The sequence below is a fragment of the Crinia signifera genome, chromosome 2 (assembly GCF_055691185.1).
Source record: "Crinia signifera chromosome 2, ASM5569118v1, whole genome shotgun sequence".
Taxonomy (NCBI): Eukaryota; Metazoa; Chordata; class Amphibia; order Anura; family Myobatrachidae; genus Crinia; species Crinia signifera.
In genome coordinates this window covers 358,906,952-358,933,933 of record NC_139218.1, presented here as the reverse complement: position 1 = coordinate 358,933,933, position 26,982 = coordinate 358,906,952, and the positions used below count along the sequence as shown (strand labels likewise).

At 43.6% G+C, this 26,982-nt stretch overlaps 1 protein-coding gene across 1 annotated transcript in view; it reads right to left on the bottom strand.

Moving 5' to 3' along the window:
* FLT3 (fms related receptor tyrosine kinase 3) overlaps positions 1–21,391 on the bottom strand; it is a 144,916-nt gene extending 123,525 nt beyond the window's left edge. Inside the window, exon 1 of the mRNA XM_083169857.1 lies at positions 21,287–21,391. Within this exon, the coding sequence (XP_083025983.1) occupies positions 21,287–21,338 (52 nt within the window). The 5' untranslated portion in view covers positions 21,339–21,391. The remainder of the gene's footprint in view (positions 1–21,286) is intronic.
* Positions 21,392–26,982: the final 5,591 nt, after the last annotated feature.

Sequence of the window (26,982 nt, the reverse complement as noted above, 5' to 3'; positions counted from 1 at the left end):
TACACATCACATACAGTATTTGCATAGTTAAGGACCCAATGTTCCTTATTCCCTGACCGGCACTGCTGATCCACAGACCAGATACACTGATCGGTGGCCAATGATGATCGGTGGAAATCAGAGAATTGGATTTTTAAACATGTTTAATATTCCTGATTCTCCAACCCAGATCAGTAAATAGCGACACTATGCTGCTGATGTATAGCATCCATTACTATCTGATAGAAGTATACCGTTTCTCTTGGGGTACAATATTGCAATACATTGTATTATCTGCACCTGGCTGTGACACAACCCAACTCACCTATGCCAGAACTGAGCACATAGAAAAGCACACTGGCAGATTATCTGATTACCACCTTTCCTATATTGTACCTATCTTTACTGCAGCAGTTGTGCCTGTTAGAAGAAATATTCTGCCACATCAATGCTTCTAATGAAGCCTATTACTGTAACATACCTCCCAACCTTGAGGAGGGAAAAAGAGGGATGCTGGCGCAGAAGGGGCGTGGCCTATACTTGTGACGCTTTTGCAAGGTGCCCCCCCCCCCCATTTTTGCCGCTGTGGGGCATGAATAGTTGGCATTTACGGATGACAGGGTGGGACTCACAACTGCCACCCCCTGCAGCGGGACAGTGCCGGTCCTGGGCGGGGCGTGGGAACGTCCTAAAAAAACGGGACATTCCCGTGGTAATCGGGACTGTTGGGAGGTATGCATCATACATCATAGGCATATGAAGTGTGGAATGAGTGACTGCATTGCCCTCATTTTACATTCAAAACCACTGTATTTCTTCTTTTTTTTTCCATTTCATGACTATGTAACATGGTACTATGACATGACATGGTACTATAACATGGCATGGTACTATAACATGACATGGTACTATATAACATGACATGGTACTATATAACATGACATGGTACTATATAACATGACATGGTACTATATAACATGACATGGTACTATATAACATGACATGGTACTATAACATGACATGGTACTATATAACATGGCATGGTACTATAACATGACATGGTACTATAACATGACATGGTACTATAACATGGCATGGTACTATAACATGACATGGTACTATAACATGACATGGTACTATAACATAACATGGTACTATAACATGACATGGTACTATAACATGACATGGTACTATATAACATGACATGGTACTATAACGTGACATGGTACTATAACATGACATGGTACTATAACATAACATGGTACTATAACATGACATGGTACTATAACATAACATGGTACTATAACATAACATGACATGGTACTATAACATGACATGGTACTATATAACATGACATGGTACTATAACATGACATGGTACTATAACATGACATGGTACTATATAACATAACATGGTACTATAACATGACATGGTACTATATAACATGACATGGTACTATAACATGACATGGTACTATATAACATGACATGGTACTATATAACATGACATGGTACTATAACATAACATGGTACTATAACATGACATGGTACTATAACATGACATGGTACTATATAACATGACATGGTACTATAACATAACATGGTACTATAACATAACATGGTACTATAACACAACATGGTACTATATAATATGACATGGTACTATAACATGACATGGTACTATAACATGACATGGTACTATATAACATGACATGGTACTATAACGTGACATGGTACTATAACATGACATGGTACTATAACATAACATGGTACTATAACATGACATGGTACTATAACATAACATGGTACTATAACATAACATGACATGGTACTATAACATGACATGGTACTATATAACATGACATGGTACTATAACATGACATGGTACTATAACATGACATGGTACTATATAACATAACATGGTACTATAACATGACATGGTACTATATAACATGACATGGTACTATAACATGACATGGTACTATAACATGGCATGGTACTATAACATGACATGGTACTATAACATGACATGGTACTATAACATAACATGGTACTATAACATGACATGGTACTATAACATGACATGGTACTATATAACATGACATGGTACTATAACGTGACATGGTACTATAACATGACATGGTACTATAACATAACATGGTACTATAACATGACATGGTACTATAACATAACATGGTACTATAACATAACATGACATGGTACTATAACATGACATGGTACTATATAACATGACATGGTACTATAACATGACATGGTACTATAACATGACATGGTACTATATAACATAACATGGTACTATAACATGACATGGTACTATATAACATGACATGGTACTATAACATGACATGGTACTATATAACATGACATGGTACTATATAACATGACATGGTACTATAACATAACATGGTACTATAACATGACATGGTACTATAACATGACATGGTACTATATAACATGACATGGTACTATAACATAACATGGTACTATAACATAACATGGTACTATAACACAACATGGTACTATATAATATGACATGGTACTATAACATGACATGGTACTATAACATAACATGGTACTATAACATGACATGGTACTATAACATGACATGGTACTATATAACATGACATGGTACTATAACGTGACATGGTACTATAACATGACATGGTACTATAACATAACATGGTACTATAACATGACATGGTACTATAACATAACATGGTACTATAACATGACATGGTACTATAACATAACATGACATGGTACTATATAACATGACATGGTACTATATAACATAACATGGTACTATAACGTGACATGGTACTATAACATGACATGGTACTATAACATAACATGGTACTATAACATGACATGGTACTATAACATGACATGGTACTATATAACATGACATGGTACTATATAACATGACATGGTACTATAACATGACATGGTACTATATAACATGACATGGTACTATAACGTGACATGGTACTATATAACATAACATGGTACTATAACATGACATGGTACTATATAACATGACATGGTACTATAACATGACATGGTACTATAACATGACATGGCACTATATAACATAACATGGTACTATATAACATGACATGGTACTATAACACAACATGGTACTATATAACATGACATGGTACTATAACATGACATGGTACTATATAACATAACATGGTACTATAACATGACATGGTACTATAACATAACATGGTACTATAACATGACATGGTACTATAACATGACATGGTACTATATAACATGACATGGTACTATAACGTGACATGGTACTATAACATGACATGGTACTATAACGTGACATGGTACTATAACATGACATGGTACTATAACATAACATGGTACTATAACATAGCATGGTACTATAACATAACATGGTACTATAACATGACATGGTACTATATAACATAACATGGTACTATATAACATAACATGGTACTATAACATAACATGGTACTATAACGTGACATGGTACTATAACGTGACATGGTACTATAACATGGTACTATATAACATAACATGGTACTATAACATAACATGGTACTATAACGTGACATGGTACTATAACGTGACATGGTACTATAACATGACATGGTACTATATAACATAACATGGTACTATAACATAACATGGTACTATAACATGACATGGTACTATAACATAACATGGTACTATAACATGACATGGTACTATAACATAACATGGTACTATAACATGACATGGTACTATAACATGACATGGTACTATATAACTTAACATGGTACTATAACATAACATGGTACTATAACATGACATGGTACTATAACATAACATGGGCCCTTATTCTGATTGACGCGTACTTTTCCGCATACTTTCGGATCGCGTCTTTACGGCGTCTGCGCATGCGTGGAGAACGCCACGCGCATGTGCCACGCCTTGACTCCGTACCTGTTCGGGCAAATCCCGTACAAAACTGTTCACCGCAATCAGTCGGGAAATATGGGCGTATTATGGGCGTCATGCGGAATGACACATGGGCGTAGTTTCAAAGTGGGCAAAACGGGGCGGAAACATGGGCGGACACGGGGGAGTACACTGATGTTGGGGGGCGTGCATTCGGATACCACTCCGAATGCACGCGAACAAAAAGGGAAGAAATGTGCGGTGTCCAAAAGGCTACTATTGCTTTGCGGACACCACTCGTTCCTGCGGTAGGCGAACGGACCGCCTAATGACTACAAGCATTAACACCTGAACCCAATAGAATCGACTCCTTTACTCATTACTCACTAATAGGATGCTTGTCAGTGCTTTAATTGAAACCATTGCTGCTTCAAGGAAACCTTACTAATCACCCCCATATGCTGTACTTGTCACACACTTTAAACCTGCTAACAATGGACATGACTGAATATTAATAGTATCAATACACATGTGTATTCGACATGTACTAATGAAACCACACAATTTTAGTAAAGTAAAGAAATTTATTTATATACATTTCACAGTCAATGCCACTGTGATGCAATGACAAAAAAATAAAAAAACCAAAAAAAAAAAACCATGTTAGGAATGTACCAAAATAAATTATAATACAAAACAAATATAATTGCACACAGATGGACTCCAGCACCTCCTATGTGCCACTGCACATGCAGGCAGTGGGAAATGAGGAGGCTGCTGGCCCTTCTACAGCAGGGCTACCTGCACCTGACCATTCTACAGCAGGGCAACCTGCACCTGGCCCTTCTGCATCAGGGCAACCTGCAGCTGCCTCATATGCACCATCAGCAGAATCATTTGGAACACAACCGGGGACTTAGCAACATCACTTCAAGTACAGATGACAGTAATGGCAGGCAAAAGAGGGCAACAGGGGAACCAAAAAGGACATTTGAAGCAAGGGCTCATCTGGTTACCCTCAGCACGTGATTGGACACAAGAAGCTGACACACACAGCACAATGGAAGAGTTGGGATGACATAACGGTGGAGATTAATGCAGCCACAAGTTCATTTGCGACCACGTTTGGCCTTGGTAGGCTCCTTGGCCTGTGCAGCAGCTCTTCGGCCACGGCCAGATGCTGGGGCAGGTGGAGCAGATGCTGGTGAGGGGTTGGCTGGTCTACCCCTCCTGCCAGCAGGGAGTGTTGCTGGTGGTAATGCACCAGAAACGGATGACATTAGGACCCTGTTGCTGTTAACCAGCTCCACCATAAGCTCATTATGGTGGAGGAGGAGATCATTTTGGCGGGTGGCTTGCTCGGCCAGCACCTGAGCACTTGCAGCCATGGCCTGATGCGCCTCAGCCATGGCCTGCATGCTCCCAGCGATGGCCTGCTGGGTGCTGACCAAGCTCGCTATGATCTCCTCGGTCCTACGCATCCGTTCTGATGCAAACTCTCCCTGCTGGTTTATGTCCCCAAGCATCTGGGCCAAGGTGGCAAAATCGGCTTGGGCCGATGGCTGCTGCTGCACAGGCCTACCACTGGGGCCAGGTGGCACGGACTCCTCCACCTCCTGAGCAGAGTCGTCACCAAGCAGTGGGGTGTCTGTGGAAAATGATAAACACAATTAGGACACATTCTAAGATAATTACTTGCACAAGCTTATGGCATGACAAATATTTACCTTCAATAAAAGACGCAAACACTTCAGCTGGGGCCTCGCTATCCATCGTGCTCACCCCCCTGATCTCCTCAACTGATACACAGCTCTCGGCCATCAACTCCAGGGGGGTGAACTCTAGCCCTGATGGCATGGGCCCGGCCCCAGATCTCTGGCTGTGTTCCCACCGCTTGGTCATCTTCCTCTTCAGGTTGGTTTTGAAGTCCTGCCACCTGCAATGTAAGTTGACATATTAATACATGTCACTCCAGATGTTTGATGTTGCAGCCATTGCTCTGTGCTACATATTACGACATGTGCTTAATGTCAAAAAGATAACATTACATGCAACTATGATATCAACCGTTACAAGACACATTCACAATCACCCTACTCTAACTCTCAACTAAATAACATGTCAATAATGTCTGTGTATCGTAACAACCTCACCGGCCATTTGCAAAATCCATCTAAGCATGAATTCAATCATTACTTGTCTATTACTGGGCACATGTATCACAAAACAACTTGCCTCTTCTTGACATGGTCCGCCTCACGAACTTGTGGCGCAACTTCATTAATCTCTGCCGTTATGTCAGCCTCTCCGATGGACACTCAATCCAATCACGTGCTCGGGGAACCAGGATGGCAAGCTCCTGTGCTTCATATGCCTTATTTCGGGAAGTTGGTTCCTCTGTTGCCCTCTTTTTCCCCTTGCCACGGCCATGGCCACGCCCACTGGCACGTGGCGCTGTTCTTGAAGTGCTGGCCATGGTACTATCTTGTGAAGTCCCCGGTTGTGTTCCAAATGATTCTGCTGATGGTGCATATGAGGCAGCTGCAGGTTGCCCTGCTGCAGAAGGGCCAGGTACAGGTTGCCCTGCTGTAGAATGGTCAGGTGCAGGTTGCCCTGCTGTAGAAGGGCCAGCAGCCTCCTCATTTCCCACTGGCTGCATGTGCAGTGGCACATAGGAGGTGCTGGAGTCCATCTGGTCAAATAGTTGCTGCAGCTCCTGGTCCACCTCTGGTTGTGATCCAGACATGTTAGCAACAACATTGTCACATTCTAATACACCTTTATATACTGTTTGTGTATCCTGTTTGGCGGACATCAGCGGCAGCTGCGTTCCGTGCGCGAGCGTACGTCGCTGTTTTTTCGCGCCGCATACGGTGGTGGAAATTCCATTGTGTAAAACCTGGCGAAACTTCGACATGAAATACTGGTCACCAATTCTAACATTGCATAGAATCTTCTGATACACCTGTGACTATCGCACAATACACATGCTATTTGCTAGCATGACATGACATTTGGTTCATGACTACTGTGGTATTGTGGAGTTTGATTGCAAGCTAAAAGTAGCCCAATCCCTTAGAAAATCCAGGCCACAAGTCATGCAATACTCATCACTACTGTTATAGACCACACATGTGAGAGGCCTATAAATAGTGAGTTGCTGCTAGAATCATTTGTCTCCAGATCTGGACTTGTCAGGGTCTAAGGTAAGCTCTTCCATGGTCCTTGTAGATATGATATCCATTAACAATGTAAGTGTATGAATGTATGCACCATTGCCTCACTGACTACAGATTGTTGGCCCACCAAAGTCTTTGTAGCATTATTGCAACATGTCACATGTTCACTATTTCACTCACAGGTCTTAAACCTGTGTGTGTTCATCTATTGCAGGACAACATGTCCCAGCAATAGCTGAAATGTCTCATAGTACATGATGTCGGCAACAAATGCAGACACCTTTGATACTCAAGTAGTGTTTAGTAGTTCGATGTTGTAAGCATCTGTGTGTTTAGGACGGTGTGTATTGAGTTCATATTATTGTTACATCATTATAGAGTCAAATGGATCTTCGGGATTTGACGGGGCGGCCATCTATTGTACGTATTGAAGCCTACAAATCTATTTGTAGTCGGATATGGCCATTATGTGCATAGGTGCATCAGTATTTATGTTCATTTCTTTATAGGTTGCTGAAGCAATGATGCGGTACATGGAAAGGAGGCTAAGGGCACTTGCGGCTCTCCCCACTCGTCGCCCAAGGAGGCCAGGACGTGCTAGAATCTATCGCACACGGGTGACTCTGTTTGCTATGCCCGATGATGAGGTACTTACTAGGTACCGGTTACCGCCACATGTAATTCTGGATCTGCTCTCGTTAATTGAGAGTGATCTGGAACCTCTACACGGGATCACGACAGCAATTCCGCCTCACACACAGCTGCTGGCGGTGTTGCATTTCTGCGCCTCAGGATCATTCCAACAAGTAGTGGCAGTACTTGCTGGAATATCTCAGCCGGCCTTCTGCCGAATCCTGAGGCGTGTGACGTCGGCCATGTTCAGGCGCAAGGGGCACTTCATGGCCATGACATTTGCCACCGAGACCCTGCGCAGAAGCCAGCAGGCCTTCCATCAAATTGCTGGCTTCCCTAATGTGATAGGGGCTGTGGATGGCACCCATGTACCATTTGTGCCTCCATCTCGAAGTGAGAAGATATATAGGAACCGCAAATTGTTCCACTCACTGAACGTGATGGTGGTATGTGGCCCATCCATGGAAATTCTCGCCTTCAACTCGAAGTTTCCCGGAAGTGCCCATGACTCTCATGTCATCCGACAAACCGGGATATGGCAAAGACTACAAGAGCTGGAAGGCCGTGATGCGTGGGTACTACTTACGCCGTACAGCTACCCAGCACCGGGCCCACAGGAGGCATTCAATCGGGCGCATGTTGCCACCAGGCAAGTGGTGGAGCGCTCAATTGGCCTTTTAAAGGGTCGATTTAGAGTGCTCCACCGCACTGGTGGTGACTTACAGTATGCGCCTGAAATGGTGTCGAGGATCGTGGGCCTGTGTATATTTTTCCATAACATTGCTGTGCGGCGTGAGATACCCTTTGATGAGTGGGAGGTTCCATCTGAGCCGCAAGATCCGCCCATGCGCCCATCCCGCGCCCCTGAATGCCGGAGGGGATACCAGCTGCGGGACTCTGTGGCACTAACATTCTTCAGGTACATTTTATCTAGTTGACCAGAACACACCAATTGTTTTAAAAATCACCCCTTCAAATAAGTACAGTGTGGTAGTTGTCAGTGTTACAAAACGACAATTAGCCAGCCTGCCCTCCTAATGGCAAAGAAATAGTATATATTTATCATATGTGCTTAGTTTTGGGGGAAGTACAATATAGGTGCTCATTATTATACTTTGTACAAGGGATCTTATGTGTTTGTTATATCTTCATTATTGTAGTTGATACTATCCCTGATGTCTGGTGAGTACATTGATTTATTCTATAATGTGGTGGGGACTTTTTTCTGTGTTGATGTATGATTTGTTTGCAGATATATATATATATATATATATATATATATATGATATTGGAATTTATTAACATGTTTAAACATTTCAAGGAGCAGGCAGGCAGGCAGGCAGGCAGGCAGCGCTGGTGTATAATGCTGGACTCAGGATACCTGCAAGTATGTGTATGTGTCTTTTAAACATAAATGTACGCATACACATAGATGCATAGAGTAAGTAATGCTAAGTACAGCTATGCGTTGCTAAGCTATAGCACGCGTTGCTTGGCGGAGCGAGGCGTTATTGGATTTGCTAAGTGCATACACACTGTGTTTTATATATATCAGATTTATTCTTTCCCATACATCAGCACTACTGTTTTTAAGGCATGCGAATTTGTCACCATTTGTGTTGGCGCAGAGACGCTGTTCATGTAAAGATGAACAATAAAGTTATTAACACAAATAACTGTGATAAACCAATGCCAACACCTGATTGGTTGATTGATGCCATTGTTAACATGGCGGAGACACGCAGGGCAGAGCCGTTTTCGCCTGCGGAACTGAGGGCTCTGGTCTCCGTCATGGAGACAAGGCTGGGCCGTGCGGGGCCCTTTATCACTAATGGGCAGAAGCGGCGGGCCTATGCTGCGGCAGGGCGCAGGATTTTCGCCCGCACTCGGGTGCGGAGGACCATCGGGCAGCTAGAGAGGCGGTGGTCGGACCTCCGCAGGCGCCAGCCCCAGCTTTTACAGCAGATTAGGGGCGAAATAGCTGATTGTGAGTATTTTAGCTATGAAATTTCGCACTTACATCATAGCATATATAAAAAATAAAATGTGTCTCATGATAAGTGGGTGTCCATGGGTTTAAAAGTCCATAGACTGTTATGTGTGCTTCTTCCTGGTTAACATGCAGTCATGTGGCTTTTATATGTAATGACATAGCATTCATGATTCTGATGCATACAATGTGCCAGATCTAATATGTGTTCAACATTGATAAATGCCAGGGTTGTAATGATTGAACAAATTACTAACAATCACATAATAACTTAAATGTCACATTTTGGAGTCCATTAACAGTAAGGAGCTACTTTCAAGCATCGTTTGCCAACATTATCACCCTTCCATGTATGTCTTGTTATGGATTAATACATGTGCCCCAATGACCCGACATTGACCATGATTTTGTTTTCTACCACACAGCACGAGCCCGAGCACGACAGGCACGGGAACAGGCCGAGGCAGCCCTGGCCGAGGAGGAGGTCCAAGAGCGTGATGAGGAGGTGGCGGCGAGGGTGGAGGAGGAGCAAGTGGAGGAGGAGGAGGAAATGGTGGAGGAGCAAGTGGAGGAGGTGGAGGAGATGGTGGAGGAGGTGGAGGAGATGGTGGAGGAGGTGGTTGAGGAGGAGGAGGTGCCTGAGGAGGTGGTGGTGGAGGAGGTGGAAGAGGAGTTGGTGGCAGAGGAGGAGGTGGAGGAGGTGTTGGTGGCGGAGGAGGAGGTGGAGGAGGTGGTGGTGGTGGAGGAGGTGGTTGTGGCGGAGGAGGAGGAGGTGGAGGAGGTGATGGTGGCGGAGGAGCTGGCGGAGGAGGTGGCTGAGGAGGCCACGGTTGCCCCGGAGTTGGACGAATCCGAGGGGGAGGAGGCGTGTGAGGCACCGGAGTCCCATCAGATCGGTATGTTTACATAATGCATCATTCATGAAGTAGTTGTACTGGTATTTGTTATGTAGCACTGGTGATGAAAATTTTGGTACAATACTATTAATACAGAACTCAAAGTGGGTAGCTACAGATACAGGTACGGGTTAGATGGGGTGTCCAAGGCATCCCTTTCATCCAGGACACCTCTGAATTACACAGGTTTGTGGGATGGCTTGGAGCTCCATTTTGACTGCCACATAACCGTTGTAGTTAAACAGGATCCTGGAGTAAAGGGATGAGTGGATCATTTGTGGATTAAATTCACCTGCTGCAAGCCTCGATTCTGACCCATCATATAGTGGAATCTATATTGTTGTTGAATGTTATTTATAAACTATAGGATGTATGCTATAAATGGAGTATGGGCCGGCCTACCTTGGAATGGAGTCACAAGTTGCCAGTGTCCCTGGAGCCTCCTCTACCTAAACACCCCCTGTAGTTCAGATTGTTTTTTTGCCCTCACAGAATTGTAGGTTGGTTTAGACTGAATTATGATTTTGAGGATGTGTACTGTGCATTCCTGACATTTGCATAACTCCCATGCCACGAACCATCACTGAACTTAGACTGAGGAGATTGTGACAAGTTCTTATTGACGGAGGCCATGACATGCTTGTCATTGGTTAGTCATGGGTGGGTTGTGAATGAGAAGAAACACTATGACTGTTATGTCTTCTGCAGAGTAAAGGGTAGAGGGAAAAAAACACAGTATGTAGTAAATAAGTTTGCATGTATGTATATATGTGGGTGTCATATCTATTTATCTATGTGTGTCTCTATCTCTCTACATATATATATATATATATATATATATATATATATATATATACACATGTCACCTAGCATTTCTGCAATTTATGTCGCAGTATGTGAAATGTATGCATGAATATCATGACTAATTTTTGCCCCTTTGACATGCCCACAGATGACACAACACCGGCAGATGAGGGGGTTCGTGGGGCCTCCTGCGGGCGGAACACCATTTGCGCCTATTAATAGCCGATCTCCAGGACCTGCGAGATTTACTTCTCTAATTTATTATTTTATAGTTTTATATTTAAATGTTAATTTTTCATGCTAATAAATGGTTTATGCAAGTTCACAGTTGTTGGTTTTATTTGCACATTAAACAGTATATGTGTAGATTGTTTATAATATTTTACACAGGGTCTAATAGAAACCATTGCACTTCAATTGCTGTAAGGGTTAATGTGTGCAATGCATGTGTTAGGCATGCTTGTAAGGATATATTGGCATCTAATTGATTCCAATTCCAAATAAGCATTTTTGTATGAGGATAGGTAATTGAATAAGTGGGTCATGTGATGTATTGCAGAATAGACATAATAGTGGGTTGTTTGGCGTAAATACACCGCTTACGTGCGGTAGCACCGCTTGGCTCCCGTTCGGATGCGGTATTCCCGTGCATACTCTGTAATACTCTGTAATACCGTGCAGAATCGGAGTGTTTCTCCCGCACACGCATGGTTTGTATGTCGTCCGTAAACACGCCCTGTTCTTAAAGAGTGAGTCCGTCCGAATGCGGAGGACACGTGGGCGTTTCTACGGACGATGGCCGCACGCGGCAGAACACCGTGGCGTGCGGCCCGCACCGTAAGAATTCGGGAATATCCGCACCGATCAGAATAAGGGCCCATGGTACTATAACATAACATGGTACTATAACATAACATGGTACTATAACATGACATGGTACTATAACATGACATGGTACTATATAACATAACATGGTACTATAACATGACATGGTACTATAACATGACATGGTACTATAACATGACCTGGTACTATAACATGACCTGGTACTATAACATAACATGGTACTATATAACATGACATGGTACTATAACATAACATGGTACTATATAACATGACATGGTACTATAACATAACATGGTACTATATAACATGACATGGTACTATAACATAACATGGTACTATAACATGACATGGTACTATAACATAACATGGTACTATAACATGACATGGTACTATAACATAACATGGTACTATATAACATGACATGGTACTATAACATGACATGGTACTATAACATGGCATGGTACTATAACATGACATGGTACTATAACATAACATGGTACTATAACATAACATGGTACTATAACATGACATGGTACTATAACATGACATGGTACTATAACATGACATGGTACTATAACATAGCATGGTACTATAACATGACATGGTACTATAACATAGCATGGTACTATAACATGACATGGTACTATAACATGACATGGTACTATATAACATAACATGGTACTATATAACATGACATGGTACTATAACATAACATGGTACTATAACATAACATGGTACTATAACATGACATGGTACTATAACATGACATGGAACTATAACATGACATGGTACTATAACATGACATGGTACTATAACATAGCATGGTACTATAACATGACATGGTACTATAACATGACATGGTACTATAACATGACATGGTACTATAACATAGCATGATACTATAACATGACATGGTACTATAACATAACATGATACCATACCTCCCAACTTTTCTGTTGAAGAAACAGGGACACTAGCGCGGCGAAGCCGCGCGTGCGCGCCCGAAAAGGGGGCGGGCGTATGCAAATGAGGGCGCGGCTTATGCTAATTAGCCTCATTTTCATACGAGAATAGACGCTGTGCGCATGCGCACAGCGTCTATTCTAGTAGATTGGGGGGTCTCCCAACTGCCGCCCCCCGCAGCGGGACAATGACTGCAGCGAGTGGGACAGCGGGACAGGACCCAAAATCGGGACTGTCCCGCTGTAATCGTGACAGTTGGGAGGTATGTGGTACTATAACATGAATTAGTGCAATGTGCTGTGGACTGTCGGACCTGGCACCTATTAGTACACTGCAGTCAGTGGCTTCTGTATGAATCCATTGGGTTAATATCACTCTTTCAACTGTGTGTTTGCATCGCAGCAATATAAACAATCAAACTATATAATTAATTCATACTGCACTTACCTAAAATAAACTAGGGGCACAACAGAATTTTTGAGCACATTCTAATTTTAGATCAGTTTATTGTATTTGTAAAATGTCTATGTTTTACTATGGCCAGAAATCTTCTAAGGAGCTGCAAATACCCCCACCCCCATCCCAATCTTTACTGCAAAGTGCTGTTCTACGACTTCACGAAACATAATGATGAAACTACTGGACCACAAAATGCAGCTTCAGAGAGACCCAGACCAAATCTAATTTATACCTTAATGAAACCTTACACTGCTGCTGAGGTTATGAAGAGGTAATAATAAGCACATTGCATGGTGCATGTTAGAGTATAGGCTACTTCCAGACAGGAATTAATATAATGCTTTATTTTTTTAAACCGACTTGTTCTTGCTTTACCATCCCAGTGGGCAAAGTGGGCCTTATTCTAGTTCACTCTTTCTGACAAAATCCTTCTTAGATGGACAAAACCATGTGCACTGCAGGGGGGCAGATGTAAAATGTGCAGAGAGAATTAGATTTGGGTGAGTTATTTTGTTTCTGTGCAGGGTACATACTGGCTGCTTTATTTTTACACTGCAATATAGATCTCACTTTGAAGTAAAAACCCACCCATCAGTAGTCAAACTATTGACTGCTGACCGAGACACTGTCGACCTAATGATCCACAACTAGACCCCACTGCCCATACTATCAGTGGCGTAACTACTGTAAGCCAGCCCCAGCTGTCGCTTGGGGGCGCAAGCGGCAGCGGGGTCTGTGTGGGTGCCGGCACCCGCTCGGCACACTGATATGCTGCTGCCTGTCGCTGCCCACAGGCTGAGCACCGGAGGCAAGTCAGCCGCATCGCGGGTGCGGCCATGGCAGAGACGATAAATTCCCCCACTGATTCAATTGACTGTACACAGAGCCGGCTGTTGGCTACTGTGTACAGGAAGGGCGGGCAGATGGGCGTGCTAGGGCGGCCGGGGATGCGTCGAAGCCAAGGGAAGCAGCAGTGTCTGCTGGTCTCTCTTCCTCTATCATGCTTCAGCTTCTCCGTCATCACGTCACACACTGGGGAAACACGCTGGAGAGGAGCCTGGGGGGGTCACCATAAACTTTTTGGCAGGGGGGAGCAAAATTTATAGTTACGCCACTGCATACCATAACACCCTCATCTCCAGGAGCAAGGACTTGGAGAGCATCGCAGGAGGTACTTTGGCTCAAGGAAGAAAACCTACTTAAAGGAATGGTGTTACTCAAGTACCCATATGACTGTAAAATGTCATACATAGAGTGGCAGCACAAATATTATGGGTGCTCAAGTACCAAGTGCTCCCACTTAGCTGTTTAACCCATAGGACCCCCACTATAGATTATATTTAACACTGTCTGGACACTTACATATAGGTCCTTACTCAGTTCCATTCGCATCCCCTCCCCCCCACATTCGCAGGGGGGGGAGCGATGCATAGTGACTGCGCATAAGCATTTGAACATGCATATGTGCATGTGTAGACGCTTGGTGCGAGTGGGCACGGCAAATTTCTTATTCACCATCCCGTTCGCATCTAGCAGTGCAGGTGGGGGTCGTGGGGCGGCGGCGACGGTCTGCTCTCATGTGAATTTCGCATATTTGAGTGTGAACTTGAATAACCTCTACAGACAGAATGTCTGCCACTCACCTTCATTACTCATTAGCTAACGTCATACCAATGATTAGAAGTTACAGCAGCACCACAATCGGTATAATAAGTAAGGGAACTTATAAGCTCCCATTATCTGTTTGAGGTGGGAAATGATTCTCACGGCATAGTTTGAAAATACTTTGAAATGTGTGCACAGTACTGTACATACCTGTACTAATGATGGGGGTTATTCAGACATAATCGCTGCTAAACTGCAAAGCCCAGTGATCAGGTATATGCCGCCACGCCAGAATGAAATCCCGCCCCGCACAAGCCTGTGAATTGCTTAGCATGGCTTGCAAAGAGTAGATGGATCAGCGTTCAGCTGCAAATCCATACAAAGCTACATGATTTTCTATTGAGTGCAGTCTGTGCTTACCCCAGGACCCAGTGGCGTAAGTTTGTCCCAGTTGTCCGGAGGCAAGATGAATATTGGTGCCCCCCCCCCCCCCCCCCCACACACACACACACACACACACACACACACACAATGTTATTCAAAATATATATATATATTCTGTTATGAAATATATATTGTATACTGTATATATATACAGAGAGAGAGACAGAACACATATATATTTCAGAACTCAACCACAGAAGTGATTTTGATGGCTTTCAATTAATGTTTTTTTAAACTGGCTGAGGTGCCCCCTTGGGAGCAGGAGCCCGGCGGCAGATGACTCCATTATTATTATTATAATTTTATTTATAAGGCGCCACAAGTGTTTGGCAGCGTTCTGCCTCTGCCAGGACCTAGAAGCAGTTGGATCGGAGCCATAGCTGATGTCACAGACTTTCCCTAAAACGCCTGGGCACGCCTGTGTTTTCCCTGACATTCCCATTCCCGATTATCGCCTGGCCTGCGAATTCACAGCTGTTCAATCAGGTCTAAATAAGCCCTGATGTCCCACACATTATAGGGGTATCCAGATGGCTGACAGACAATGGGCGGTATTCAATGTGAATACCTGCGAGGTGCAGCAAATCCTTTTTAGGATTCGCTGCACATTCGCCACGTTCCGGAGCCGGCGGGCTCCGGTATTCAACGTGTCAGGGGCTCGCTGCCCCTAACTGGCGAATATGAGCTCCTGCGGCGAACGCCGCAGGAAACCTGATCACGGTGGCAGGCAGAGAGATGGAAGTCTCTCTGCCTAGCCCAGAACATTTGTGGGGGTTAGGTGGGCTCCCCGGGTGCCAGGCAGCACAGGCTGCCCCCCGGGGGTGCCAGCAGGGGACCTATATTCACTATACCCGATCGTAACGATCGGGTGCAGTGAATATATGAATATGTAATGAACGGCTCGGCTCCGGCGCCCCCTGCTGGCTGCTGTGTAAAAAAAAATATATATATATTTTTTTTTTAAATTAAATATATATTCATGTGCTTACAGCACATGAATAAAAATAGCATGCCCCTCTTTAGAATAAAATTCCTGAATTTTTGACACCAAATGTAAAAAACAAAACACTTTATTTTAAAAGTTCACATTCCACTTCTCCATAAAAAGATAGCGATTGCTACTCGGTGAATCATGGTGAAAAAAACCTTCAAATGTATTCGCCATGTGGTCATTGAATAGGGTGATTCACCGTTTTAGTCAGAAATTCGCCAAACAGCACAAATTCGCCATAAAAACATGGCGAATCAGGCTCATTGAATACCGCCCAATGTCTAGGCTGGCATGCAATAAGTCAAAACAAAACGTAGGAATGCATAAAGATGATATTGACAAAATTTCAACACATCAAACGGTTGACATGAGTTTTTGGGGGGAATTTTTTTATTTATTGAGCTTTTTCATCCATGTGGACTGCGATTGGGAATGGTAAAGTGGCGCTAAGCTCTAAGGGCCCATACACACTGGGCGACTTTGAGCTGAAAGCCACTCAAAACAGCCTGTTTGAGTGGCTTTCAGCTCAAAGCCGCCCAGTGTGTATGTCCCAGCGATGAGCGGTGAGTGCTGCTGCGCACTCCCGCATCTTCGCCGGGAAAGCCGCTCATCTGCTGGTAATACCAGCAGATGAGCGGCTTTTAGGACGGCTCTGCATAGCTCTGCGCTATGTAAAGCCGTCATCCCCCCTCCGTCGGCATGACTGACTGTCCTGACTGTCGACATAGACATTGTCTGTGAGCTAACACCCCATTATTGGCATGAATGAAGCCAACACTATCACTATGTCACTTCACAAGTGCTGCAGAAGTAAGAGGAGAATTAATCTGCCTTGCAAATCACTTCCAAATCCTAAGAAATCAGCTCCAACAATGATAAATAACAGTTTACGTTCAAACGGGTACTAACACAACAAACACAAGAATGTTTCTCGGCTACCAACAATATATGAGATATACCATACCTCCCAACATGACCCTCTCCAGGAGGGACAAAATGCTCTGCTTCTGAATGCATGACTACCTTGATCTGTGTTGAACAGGATAATTAATAAGAAAGGTGTTTCAACACAGGTGATGTCAATCATAAATTAAGACAGAAGGGCAGAAGCAGAGCAATGTGTCCCTCCTGGAGAGGGTCATGTTGGGAGGTATGTGATATACCCAAACCATAAACACACTTTACATTAACATTAAAAGCATCATGGCTGTGTTTTAAAAATGACAGTTTGGAGCTGATTGGCTGGTGCATAGTCACCTTCCATTCTATCACCACTTTACCAGGATTAATACACCTGCCAGTGGGGGTTATTCTGGTTCACTCTTTCTGACAAATTCCTTCTTAGATGGACAAAACCATGTGCACTGCAGTGGGACATATGTAAAATGTGCAGAGAGAATTCGATTTGGGTGACTTATTTTGTTTCTGTGTAGGGTAAATACTGACTGCTTTATTTTTACGGTACTTATGTATTATCTGGGGACGCGGTCTCATAAGAAAAACGGGAGCCCAGATATTACATAAGTACCATTTTTATACTGCAATATCATACCTCCCAACTTCTTGGCTGCTGGAATAGGGACACTTGCGCGGCGAAGCCGCGTGCGTCCGAAAAGGGGGCAGGGCCTATGCAAATGAGGGTGCGGCTTATGCAAATTAGCCGCAACCCCATTTTCGGCCACGAATAGACGCTGTGCGCATGCGCACAGCGTCTATTCAATCAGCTTGGGGGGCTCCCAACTGCCACCCCCCGCAGCGGGACAATGCCGGCCGTGGGTGGGACAGCGGGACAGGACCCGAAAATCGGGACTGTCCCGCTGAAATCGTGACACTTGGGAGGTATGCAACATAGATCTCACTTTGAAGTAAAACCCCACCCAAATCTAATTCTCCCGGCACAAGTTACATCTGCCCCACCTGCAGTGCACATGGTTTTGTCTATCTAAGAAGGAACTTGTCAGAAAGAGTGAACCAAAATACCCCCCCCCCCCCCCCCCCCACTGTGTGCCTAGGCACTCTGGTGGCTGATAATCCTAAAATATGTGGATAATAAGAACCACAGTTATGTCCACTACTACATAGCTGAATTAGGGTGACAGTTAAGTACACTTTACTTAATTTAATATTTTTTTTATATTACAGTATTTATCAATAAGAAACTTTTGGACTAGGGGTGCCTTGAAAAATGGCTGATACTATGCTCTAGTGGGCTTTGATTCCAGAAAGTTTGCGAACCACTGAAAGCTTTTCTCTATCTTTGGATCTCCCAAATCTCAAACATTCCCTCCCTATTCTCCCTTAAGAAGCTTAAAGCACAGTTGTGCGTTAGCCAAGGGGACCTCTTCCTTGTGTTTCTCAAAGCTTAGCTCTGCAGTATTGTGTATGGTTTCCTGCAGCCTTCCCCGGGAAAATGTTTTAAAGCGCTGCATACCAATTTATACTTATAAACAAACATAGCACACATATATGCATCAAAATAAACATAACCCTTATACAGTATGCATACTAATAAACGTATACATACATTGTACATATGTCACCACTCTGTATGCAGAATATAGCCACATTTTATAATTTAATCATTTTATTCAGATTTGATCATATTTTACATACAATTCCTGCTTTCATGTGTTCCATTAACTTGTTCTACAAATACTCAGTGCAAGAGATCCCCAAAAGATGGACACGTCACCAAAGTACCTGCATTAGTCATCTATAAATTACTAATCCACAGCGCACACAGCTGGCAGCTGAGGAGGTGAACGAGATACAAAAATACCCTTTCGCTCCCTAGACGAGCGCATCGCTTATAGAAACATAGGGGGAAATTTACTAAGATTTGTTATATAAATTCAAATGAAAAATGCTGTGTAGAAAAAAAGATTCTATTTCCTAAATAATTTATTTATGTATTTATTAACAGTTTCTTATGTAGCGCACACATTTTCCGCAGCGCTTTACAGAGACTATTTGTCCATTCACATCAGTCCCTGCCCCAGTGGAGCTTACAATCTATATTCCCTACCACATGTACACACACACACAGACGTTCTAGGGTTAATTTGTTGGGAGCCAATTAAACTACCAGTATATTTTTGGATTGTGGGAGGAAACCGGAGTACCCGGAGTAAACCCACGCAAGCACGGGGAGTATATACAAACTCCGCACAGTTAGGGCCACAGTGGGAATCGAACCCATGACCACAGTGCTGTGAGGCAGTAATACTAACCATTACACCATCCGTGCTGCACGGTAACATTACATCAAAGGTCATTATGATGAACAAAACTGTTCACTTGGCAATTTTCACACCTATTTTGACAGATTCACTCGGCACTCAAGGGTTAATTGGTGGTTCTTAGAAGAAATAAGGATCAGATAGGGTTTGAGGTAACAATATGGTTAAAAAGGGCCAGACTAGATGGGCCAAGTGGTTCTTATATATACCATCAAATTCTATAATAGGAGTTCCATTACACATGGATATATACCATCAAATTCTATAATAGGAGTTCCATTACACATGGGATGTTGCTATAGGCAACCATTTAGATAGTATCTATTATATTCTAGAAGGTGCTAAATAAATAATAAATAAGTAGATTCTGATTGGTTGCCCATAGAACATCCCGTGTGAAATAGAATTCCCATCTTTGTATATTGCCCCCATAGAATTTGAAATGAAGAAGCTGGGGGACTAACGCATCCCAGGTAAACGCGTTGAGCTACATTGACACATATACCACCAGAGGGACATTTCTTTGAACTGAATTGCCATTTGACTGGAAATCTCCCAAACTGCTACACCAATTCCGGAGCACACTTGTTGCTATAACTAGTACTGGAGAAAGTCCGAATTCATTTATCTTTATCCCTCATCCATTCAGTGGTTATTTGCTCATGATTCAAGCACATCTAGCTTTATTTATGGAATGCCATGGTTTTAAATGTGCTGCTATAATACTATTATGTTGTGATTGATATTAACACCTATAAGTTCATTTTATGAATTTTTGTATTTATAAAATAAAACCAAGTTTTTTTGGATAGAAGAAACCGTTCATTCTTATTACTATATACGGCCGGCGCTGGCACACACACCTATTTTTTTTTTTTTTTTTCTAGGTGAACATTTATTATTCATCATAATGACCCTTCATTTTTACCTTATATAGAAAACAGAATCTTTTTTTTTTCTACACAACATATTTCATTTGAATTTATATAACAAATGCGAGCGACCCCGGCATTTTCTGAGGGAATTCTCTCACAGAGATGTTTGCACTCAAAGGGTTAAATTACTCCCAATGAACTTTTAACAAGGCTGTCAGAAGTTCAGTCTCAGAAGTTCAGAAAGTTTTTTGCAGCCCCACATATCTAAATAAAGACTCTTAATGGTATACAATTTGCTAACATGTATTATTGTAATCAACTACAGCATATGTTGCAAAAAGCTTAGACAGCGCTGCCTTATAGCATCGCAACATTTAAACCCCAGGCCCGTTACTGGTAGCTGTACTGACATATCATTATATTAAACTAGAAGAGTATGTGTTACCTTGGAGCCAGGGGCCAGGCCTGGATGTGCAGATAGCCCTGAATTCTTGCATGATGCTGGGTCTTCCCTATATTGTACACTCACAGGACCCGAGCTGAAGCCTTAAATCATACAGATGCTCTTTATGTTCAGTTGTATGCAGCTGCTCACCTAAGCCTGCCCCTTACTAACCGCAAGCTATACTTCTGTATTTCTACAGTATGGTTGAGCCAGTGAGAGGTAAGACAGGTCTTTAAATATACAGCCATGAAAAACTATTTATCCTCTTCAATTTTGAACACATTTCATAGCTATGGTTTGTTCATTTTGCCTTTATGAAAAGAGGTTCCGCATAGCAGAATATATTGATATATGTTTTTTTTGTTTTTTTTCATCTGCCACCATTATTTTCAGAAGTGTCTGATTTTGATTAGTAATAACTAAGATAGTATCTGCTTATAGGGCAATTTCTATACAGACACAGGGGTAAACGCAGGATTTTCAGAAGGGGGTTTCCAGAGGGGCAGAGCAAAGCCGTGTAAGTTAAAGTATTATAGATAGACCAAATGTATATAAATAATAATAATTATATATAGTGGAGTGGGCTTCATAATTTTCTGGTGGGAGGACAGCTTGCTTGACTGCAGATATCTCCAGTTCCTGAAAATAAATTTCTTAGATTTTAATGGAATTAAAAACTAGAGAATCCACCTACCAAATGGTATTGGGGACTAGGGGATCAGAGTTCAGGAGGCAGAGCAATCTGCCAACGAGTATATAAAACTACATACCAGGTGTGTGGAGCTGGAGCAGTAACCAGCTGCTGGAAGGCTGATATCTCTGGTTCTGGGAACAGTAGAGATAAGCTACTAGTGTCCATGAAAGGGAGAGAGTCCCAGCTTTTGGAATATACCCTCAGAAAAACTCTACAGAACCTGAAATATCTGACTGGGAAGAGCAATTAACAGGCATGGATGGGACCACTGCTTTGAAGTCAGATATCTCCGGTTCCCAAGGGCCGATTTTTAAAATTATTGTACCCGTGGAAAGAGGGGACCCTCAGCTTTCAGTCTAGGGCCCTTAGACTCCTGGGGGGGTCTTGGTACTCAGAACCCCCCCCCCCATGTGCGCTACTGAGACATGGACAGGGTATTTCATACAACACGGTACATGTATTAATCATGTGCTAGTTAAAAGCCCATCAAAATTACAACTCCTGCAATGTACTTTTACTTTGAGCTGTAACCGTTTTTACTTTCACTTTGAGCTGTGACAGTTTTTATTCAACAGACTCTCCACCCCACCTCCAGCCCCTGTCTGCTCCTACCTCTAATTTCTGTCTTCACAGCTACATATTCAGCAAGTTTGAAACAGATCAGTATGACCTGCAAAAATTGCTTTCAAAGGAGTAATTTTTTCGGTTGAGTGGCCTCTAGTGGTCAGTGGCGGTACTTTACATAGATAGATAGGGTATAAGAAGCGGCACTCAGAGTCTTCCAATAATAATTCTTTATAGTGGCATATCACCAAACCAACGTTTCGGGACACATAGGTCTCACACCTTGAAAATGTGACCTGTGTGTCCCGAAACGTCGGTTGGGTGATATGCCACTATAAAGAATTGCTATTGGATTACAAAGACTCTGAGTGCCACTTCTTATACCATATATATATATATATATATATATATATATATATAGATATACTAGGTGATTCATCGCGCCCTATGGGCGCTCTTCACACCGTCGTAAGGGGCTCCACCCCCTTAATCTGTGAACCCTTTGATTGTGTGAAATATGGGTAGAATTTTAAGAATCATCTTAAGGGTTGTTGGAGCCACGCCCCTAATTGGTGAGCGTGCTGGCCTCGATTGTCAACAGCGCAGGAGGTGTGTGCGCTATCTGGAGGCACGCCCCAATTGGTAAGTGGGCAGGGCTCCATGCGCTGACTTCCAGGACCTCTGTGTGACTCCTCATGGGGTCTAAAGTTGCAGCGCTGGAAGAGAGGAGGGTGCGGGAGAGTGTGCAACTCCTGCCAGTAGGGGAACGTGTAGCGTGGCAGTGCAACAGCAGAGGACGATGTGAGTAAGGGACCGCCTGGCATGGGCACAGAGATGAGTAAGGGGCAACCAGGCATGATAATGGGGATAAGAGAGTAGGCTGGCATGGGCACAGAGATGAGTAAGGAGCAGGCTGTCATGGGCATGGAAGATGAGAGGCAGGCCGACATGGGCACAGAGGGAGAGGATGAAGACTACCATGCAAATGGAGTGAGAGGATGAGGGGCAGGCTGACAGCAGGTAAGGTTCAGACTGGCACGGGTATGGCCTTCAGTGATAAGGCTACAGCTGAGCAGAGCTACAGTATATGCCGCCACACTGCCCCTCCTCATAAACCCAGCAAGCAACAGGACTAAACTTTGTACACTGGTAAATTGTAGGCTGTGGGCAGAGCAAAAACGGACATTCCCAAAGTCACAGCAGGTGTATAGGGCAGTGACTCGGAAGTCACTTATCTTGATACTCACACTCTGAAATACACCCCATTCACACAGGCACACACACACAATGTTAATGATGTTGAGAGGATACCTGCACCACTGTTTGTGACGGGGCGCAGTGTCTCCTGGCATATGGGGCAGTGCGGGCACTGTAAGGTCTGGCCTGTTTTACTTGGGTCACGGCAGCAGGGCCGGTGCTTGGAGCCCTCCTGCAAACTATTTTTGTGCCCTAACTACCTGAGGGTGGGGGCAGGGATGCTGATAGGAAGTTAGGGGGAGGGGGAAGGTAGGGATGCTGACAAGGAATTAAGAGGGTGGGGGCAGGGATGCTGATGGGCAGTTAGCGGGGGTGAGGGAAGGGATGCTGATGGGGAGTTAGGGGGGTGAGGGCAGGTATGCTGATGGGGAGTTAGGGGGGTGTGGGTTGTCATGCTGATGGGGAGTTAGCGAGAGGGGGAGGCCAGGGGTGCTAACAGGGAGTTAAGGGGGCGAGGGCAGGGATGCTGATGGGGAGTTAGTAAGAGGGGGAGGGTAGGGATGCTGATGGAGAGTTAGGGAGAGAGGGCAAGGATGCTGATGGGGAGTTAGGGGGGTGAGGGCAGGTATGCTGATGGGGAGTTAGGGGGGTGTGGGTTGTCATGCTGATGGGGAGTTAGCGAGAGGGGGAGGCCAGGGGTGCTAACAGGGAGTTAAGGGGGCGAGGGCAGGGATGCTGATGGGGAGTTAGTAAGAGGGGGAGGGTAGGGATGCTGATGGAGAGTTAGGGAGAGAGGGCAAGGATGCTGACAGGGAGTTAGAGGGAGGGTGGGTGCACGGATGCTGACGGAGTTATAGGGAGGGCAGGGATGCTGACAGGGAGTTAGGGGGTGAGGGCAGGGATGCAGACGGGGAGTTAGGGGGGTGAAGGCAGGGATGCTGATGGGGAGTTAGAGGAAGGGTGAAGAGAGGAACGCTGGCATGTAGTTAGGAGGAGACTGGAGGCAGGGACTTACATAAGAATACCTCCCAACTGTCCCGCATACCGCAGGAACGTCCCGGTTTTTGGGGACGTTCCCGCGTCCCGAAGAATCTTCAAAAGATCTCCCAAAGATTAAATGCTCAGCTCTTGATTGCTCCCAAACTGTATGTTTGAGTGAGGAAATAGTCAAAAATAGATTACAGAACCTAAATAGTAACAAATCTCCTGGCCAGGACGAAATACACCCTAGGATACTAAAAGAATTGAGTTCTGTCATAGCACTACCAATATATCTGATATTCGAGGAATCAATAAACTCGGGGATGGTACCAAGGGACTGGCACATAGCTAACGTAGTACCAATATGGAAGAAAGGTAGCAAAACTAACCCTGAAAATTATAGACCGGTCAGCCTTACATCCATTGTGGGGAAAATATTAGAAGGAATAATAAGAGATAGTATCCAAAATTTCTTAGAACTTGAGAAAGTGATAAGTAAGGCTCAACATGGGTTCGTCAAAAATAAATCATGTCAGACTAATTTAATTAGCTTCTATGAGGAAGTCAGTAGGGGTCTGGACTTCATCTACATCTGTTGATGTAATACTGCTTGATTTCGCTAAAGCTTTTGACACAGTGCTTCATAAAAGGTTATTAATGAAACTAGGTAATTTAGGGTTAGGAGAAACAATTTGAAATTGGATTAAAAACTGGTTGCACGATCTGGGACAGAGAGTGGTGGTAAATGGCATACATTCCAGCTGGGGTAAGGTCCAAAGTGGAGTCCCGCAAGGTTTAATATTGGGACCCACCTTGTTTAATATATTCATTAATGATATTGAAAGTGACATAGTGAGTAAAATTGCAATATTTGCAGATGACACAAAATTGAGTAAGGAAATTAACTCAGGAGAGGATGTGGAAACACTACAAAGTGACTTAAATAAACTGGAAAGATGGGCGGAAAGGTGGAAAATGCAGTTTAACATTGGAAAATATAAAGTAATTCATTATGGGAACAAAAATGAACAAGGTACTTATAGGCTAAATCGAGTTATTATAAGGAATTGTGCTGTTGAGAAGGACTTGGTCATCATAGATCAGGCATGTCCAAACTATGGCCCTCCAGCTGTTGTGAAACTACAAGTCCCATCAGTCCTTGCCACAGTTTTGCTATTAGGGTATGCTAAAACTAAGGCAAGGCATGCTGGGATGTGTAGTTTCACAACAGCTGGAGGGCCACAGTTTGGACATGCCTGTCATAGATGATAAATTGGGTAATAGTGCACACTGCTCAAGTGCAGTAGCAAAAGCAAACGGGCATGCATTAAAAGGGGTATGGATTCAAGGGATGCCAATGATAGTGATAGTGCCTCTTTACAAGGCATTGGTGAGACCACACTTGGAATATTGTGTTCAGTACTGGGCACGGCACCCTAAAAAGGACATAAATGAATGGAACAGGTACAGAGAAGGGCGACTAAGCTAGTAAAAGGTCTAGAATCACTAGAATATAAAGATAGGTTAACTAGGCTGAATATGTTTTCACTGGAGAACCGGAGGTTGAGAGGTGATATGATTAGTATGTTCAAATACAGGATTGGGAATCATATGGAACTAGGAGATGATTTGTTCACTAAGAGGCCTATACATAGGACACCCGGGCATGTACTGAGGCTTGAGGAAAATAAATTCCGTACTCAATTAAGAAGAGGATTCTTCACCATTAGAGCAGTAAAATTCTGGAACTCATTGCCGGTGGGGTGGTTACAGCAACTACTGTTAATGAATTTAAACTGGATGCATTTTTGGCCATTAAGGGAATCCTATAGATATGACTACTCAAGTCAGTAGTTACAAGTTAAGGCCCCCATACACCTAAAAGACATTGCACCCAATTATACAATCTCAATGGATTGTAAAATGGATTGTATGCAGATTGTGTGCACATCGTGTGCACACAATCATACAATACCGGCCCCAGGAGATTGGAGGATGGGATGCGGTTAATTTCCCGGCGGTCGGGATCCCGGCGGTCGGAATCCCGACACTGGAATCCCGACCGCCGAAATCCCGAAACTTTCTCCCTCCGTGGGTGTCCACGACACCCATAGAGGGAGAATAAAATAGCGTGCCGAGCGTAGCGAGGCACCGGGCCCGCTGCGTGGCGAGCGCAGCGAGCCCGCAAGGGGGGGCGATCCATGTCCCCCCCTTGTCGGGATTTCGGCGGTCGGGATTCCAGTGTCGGGATTCCGACCGT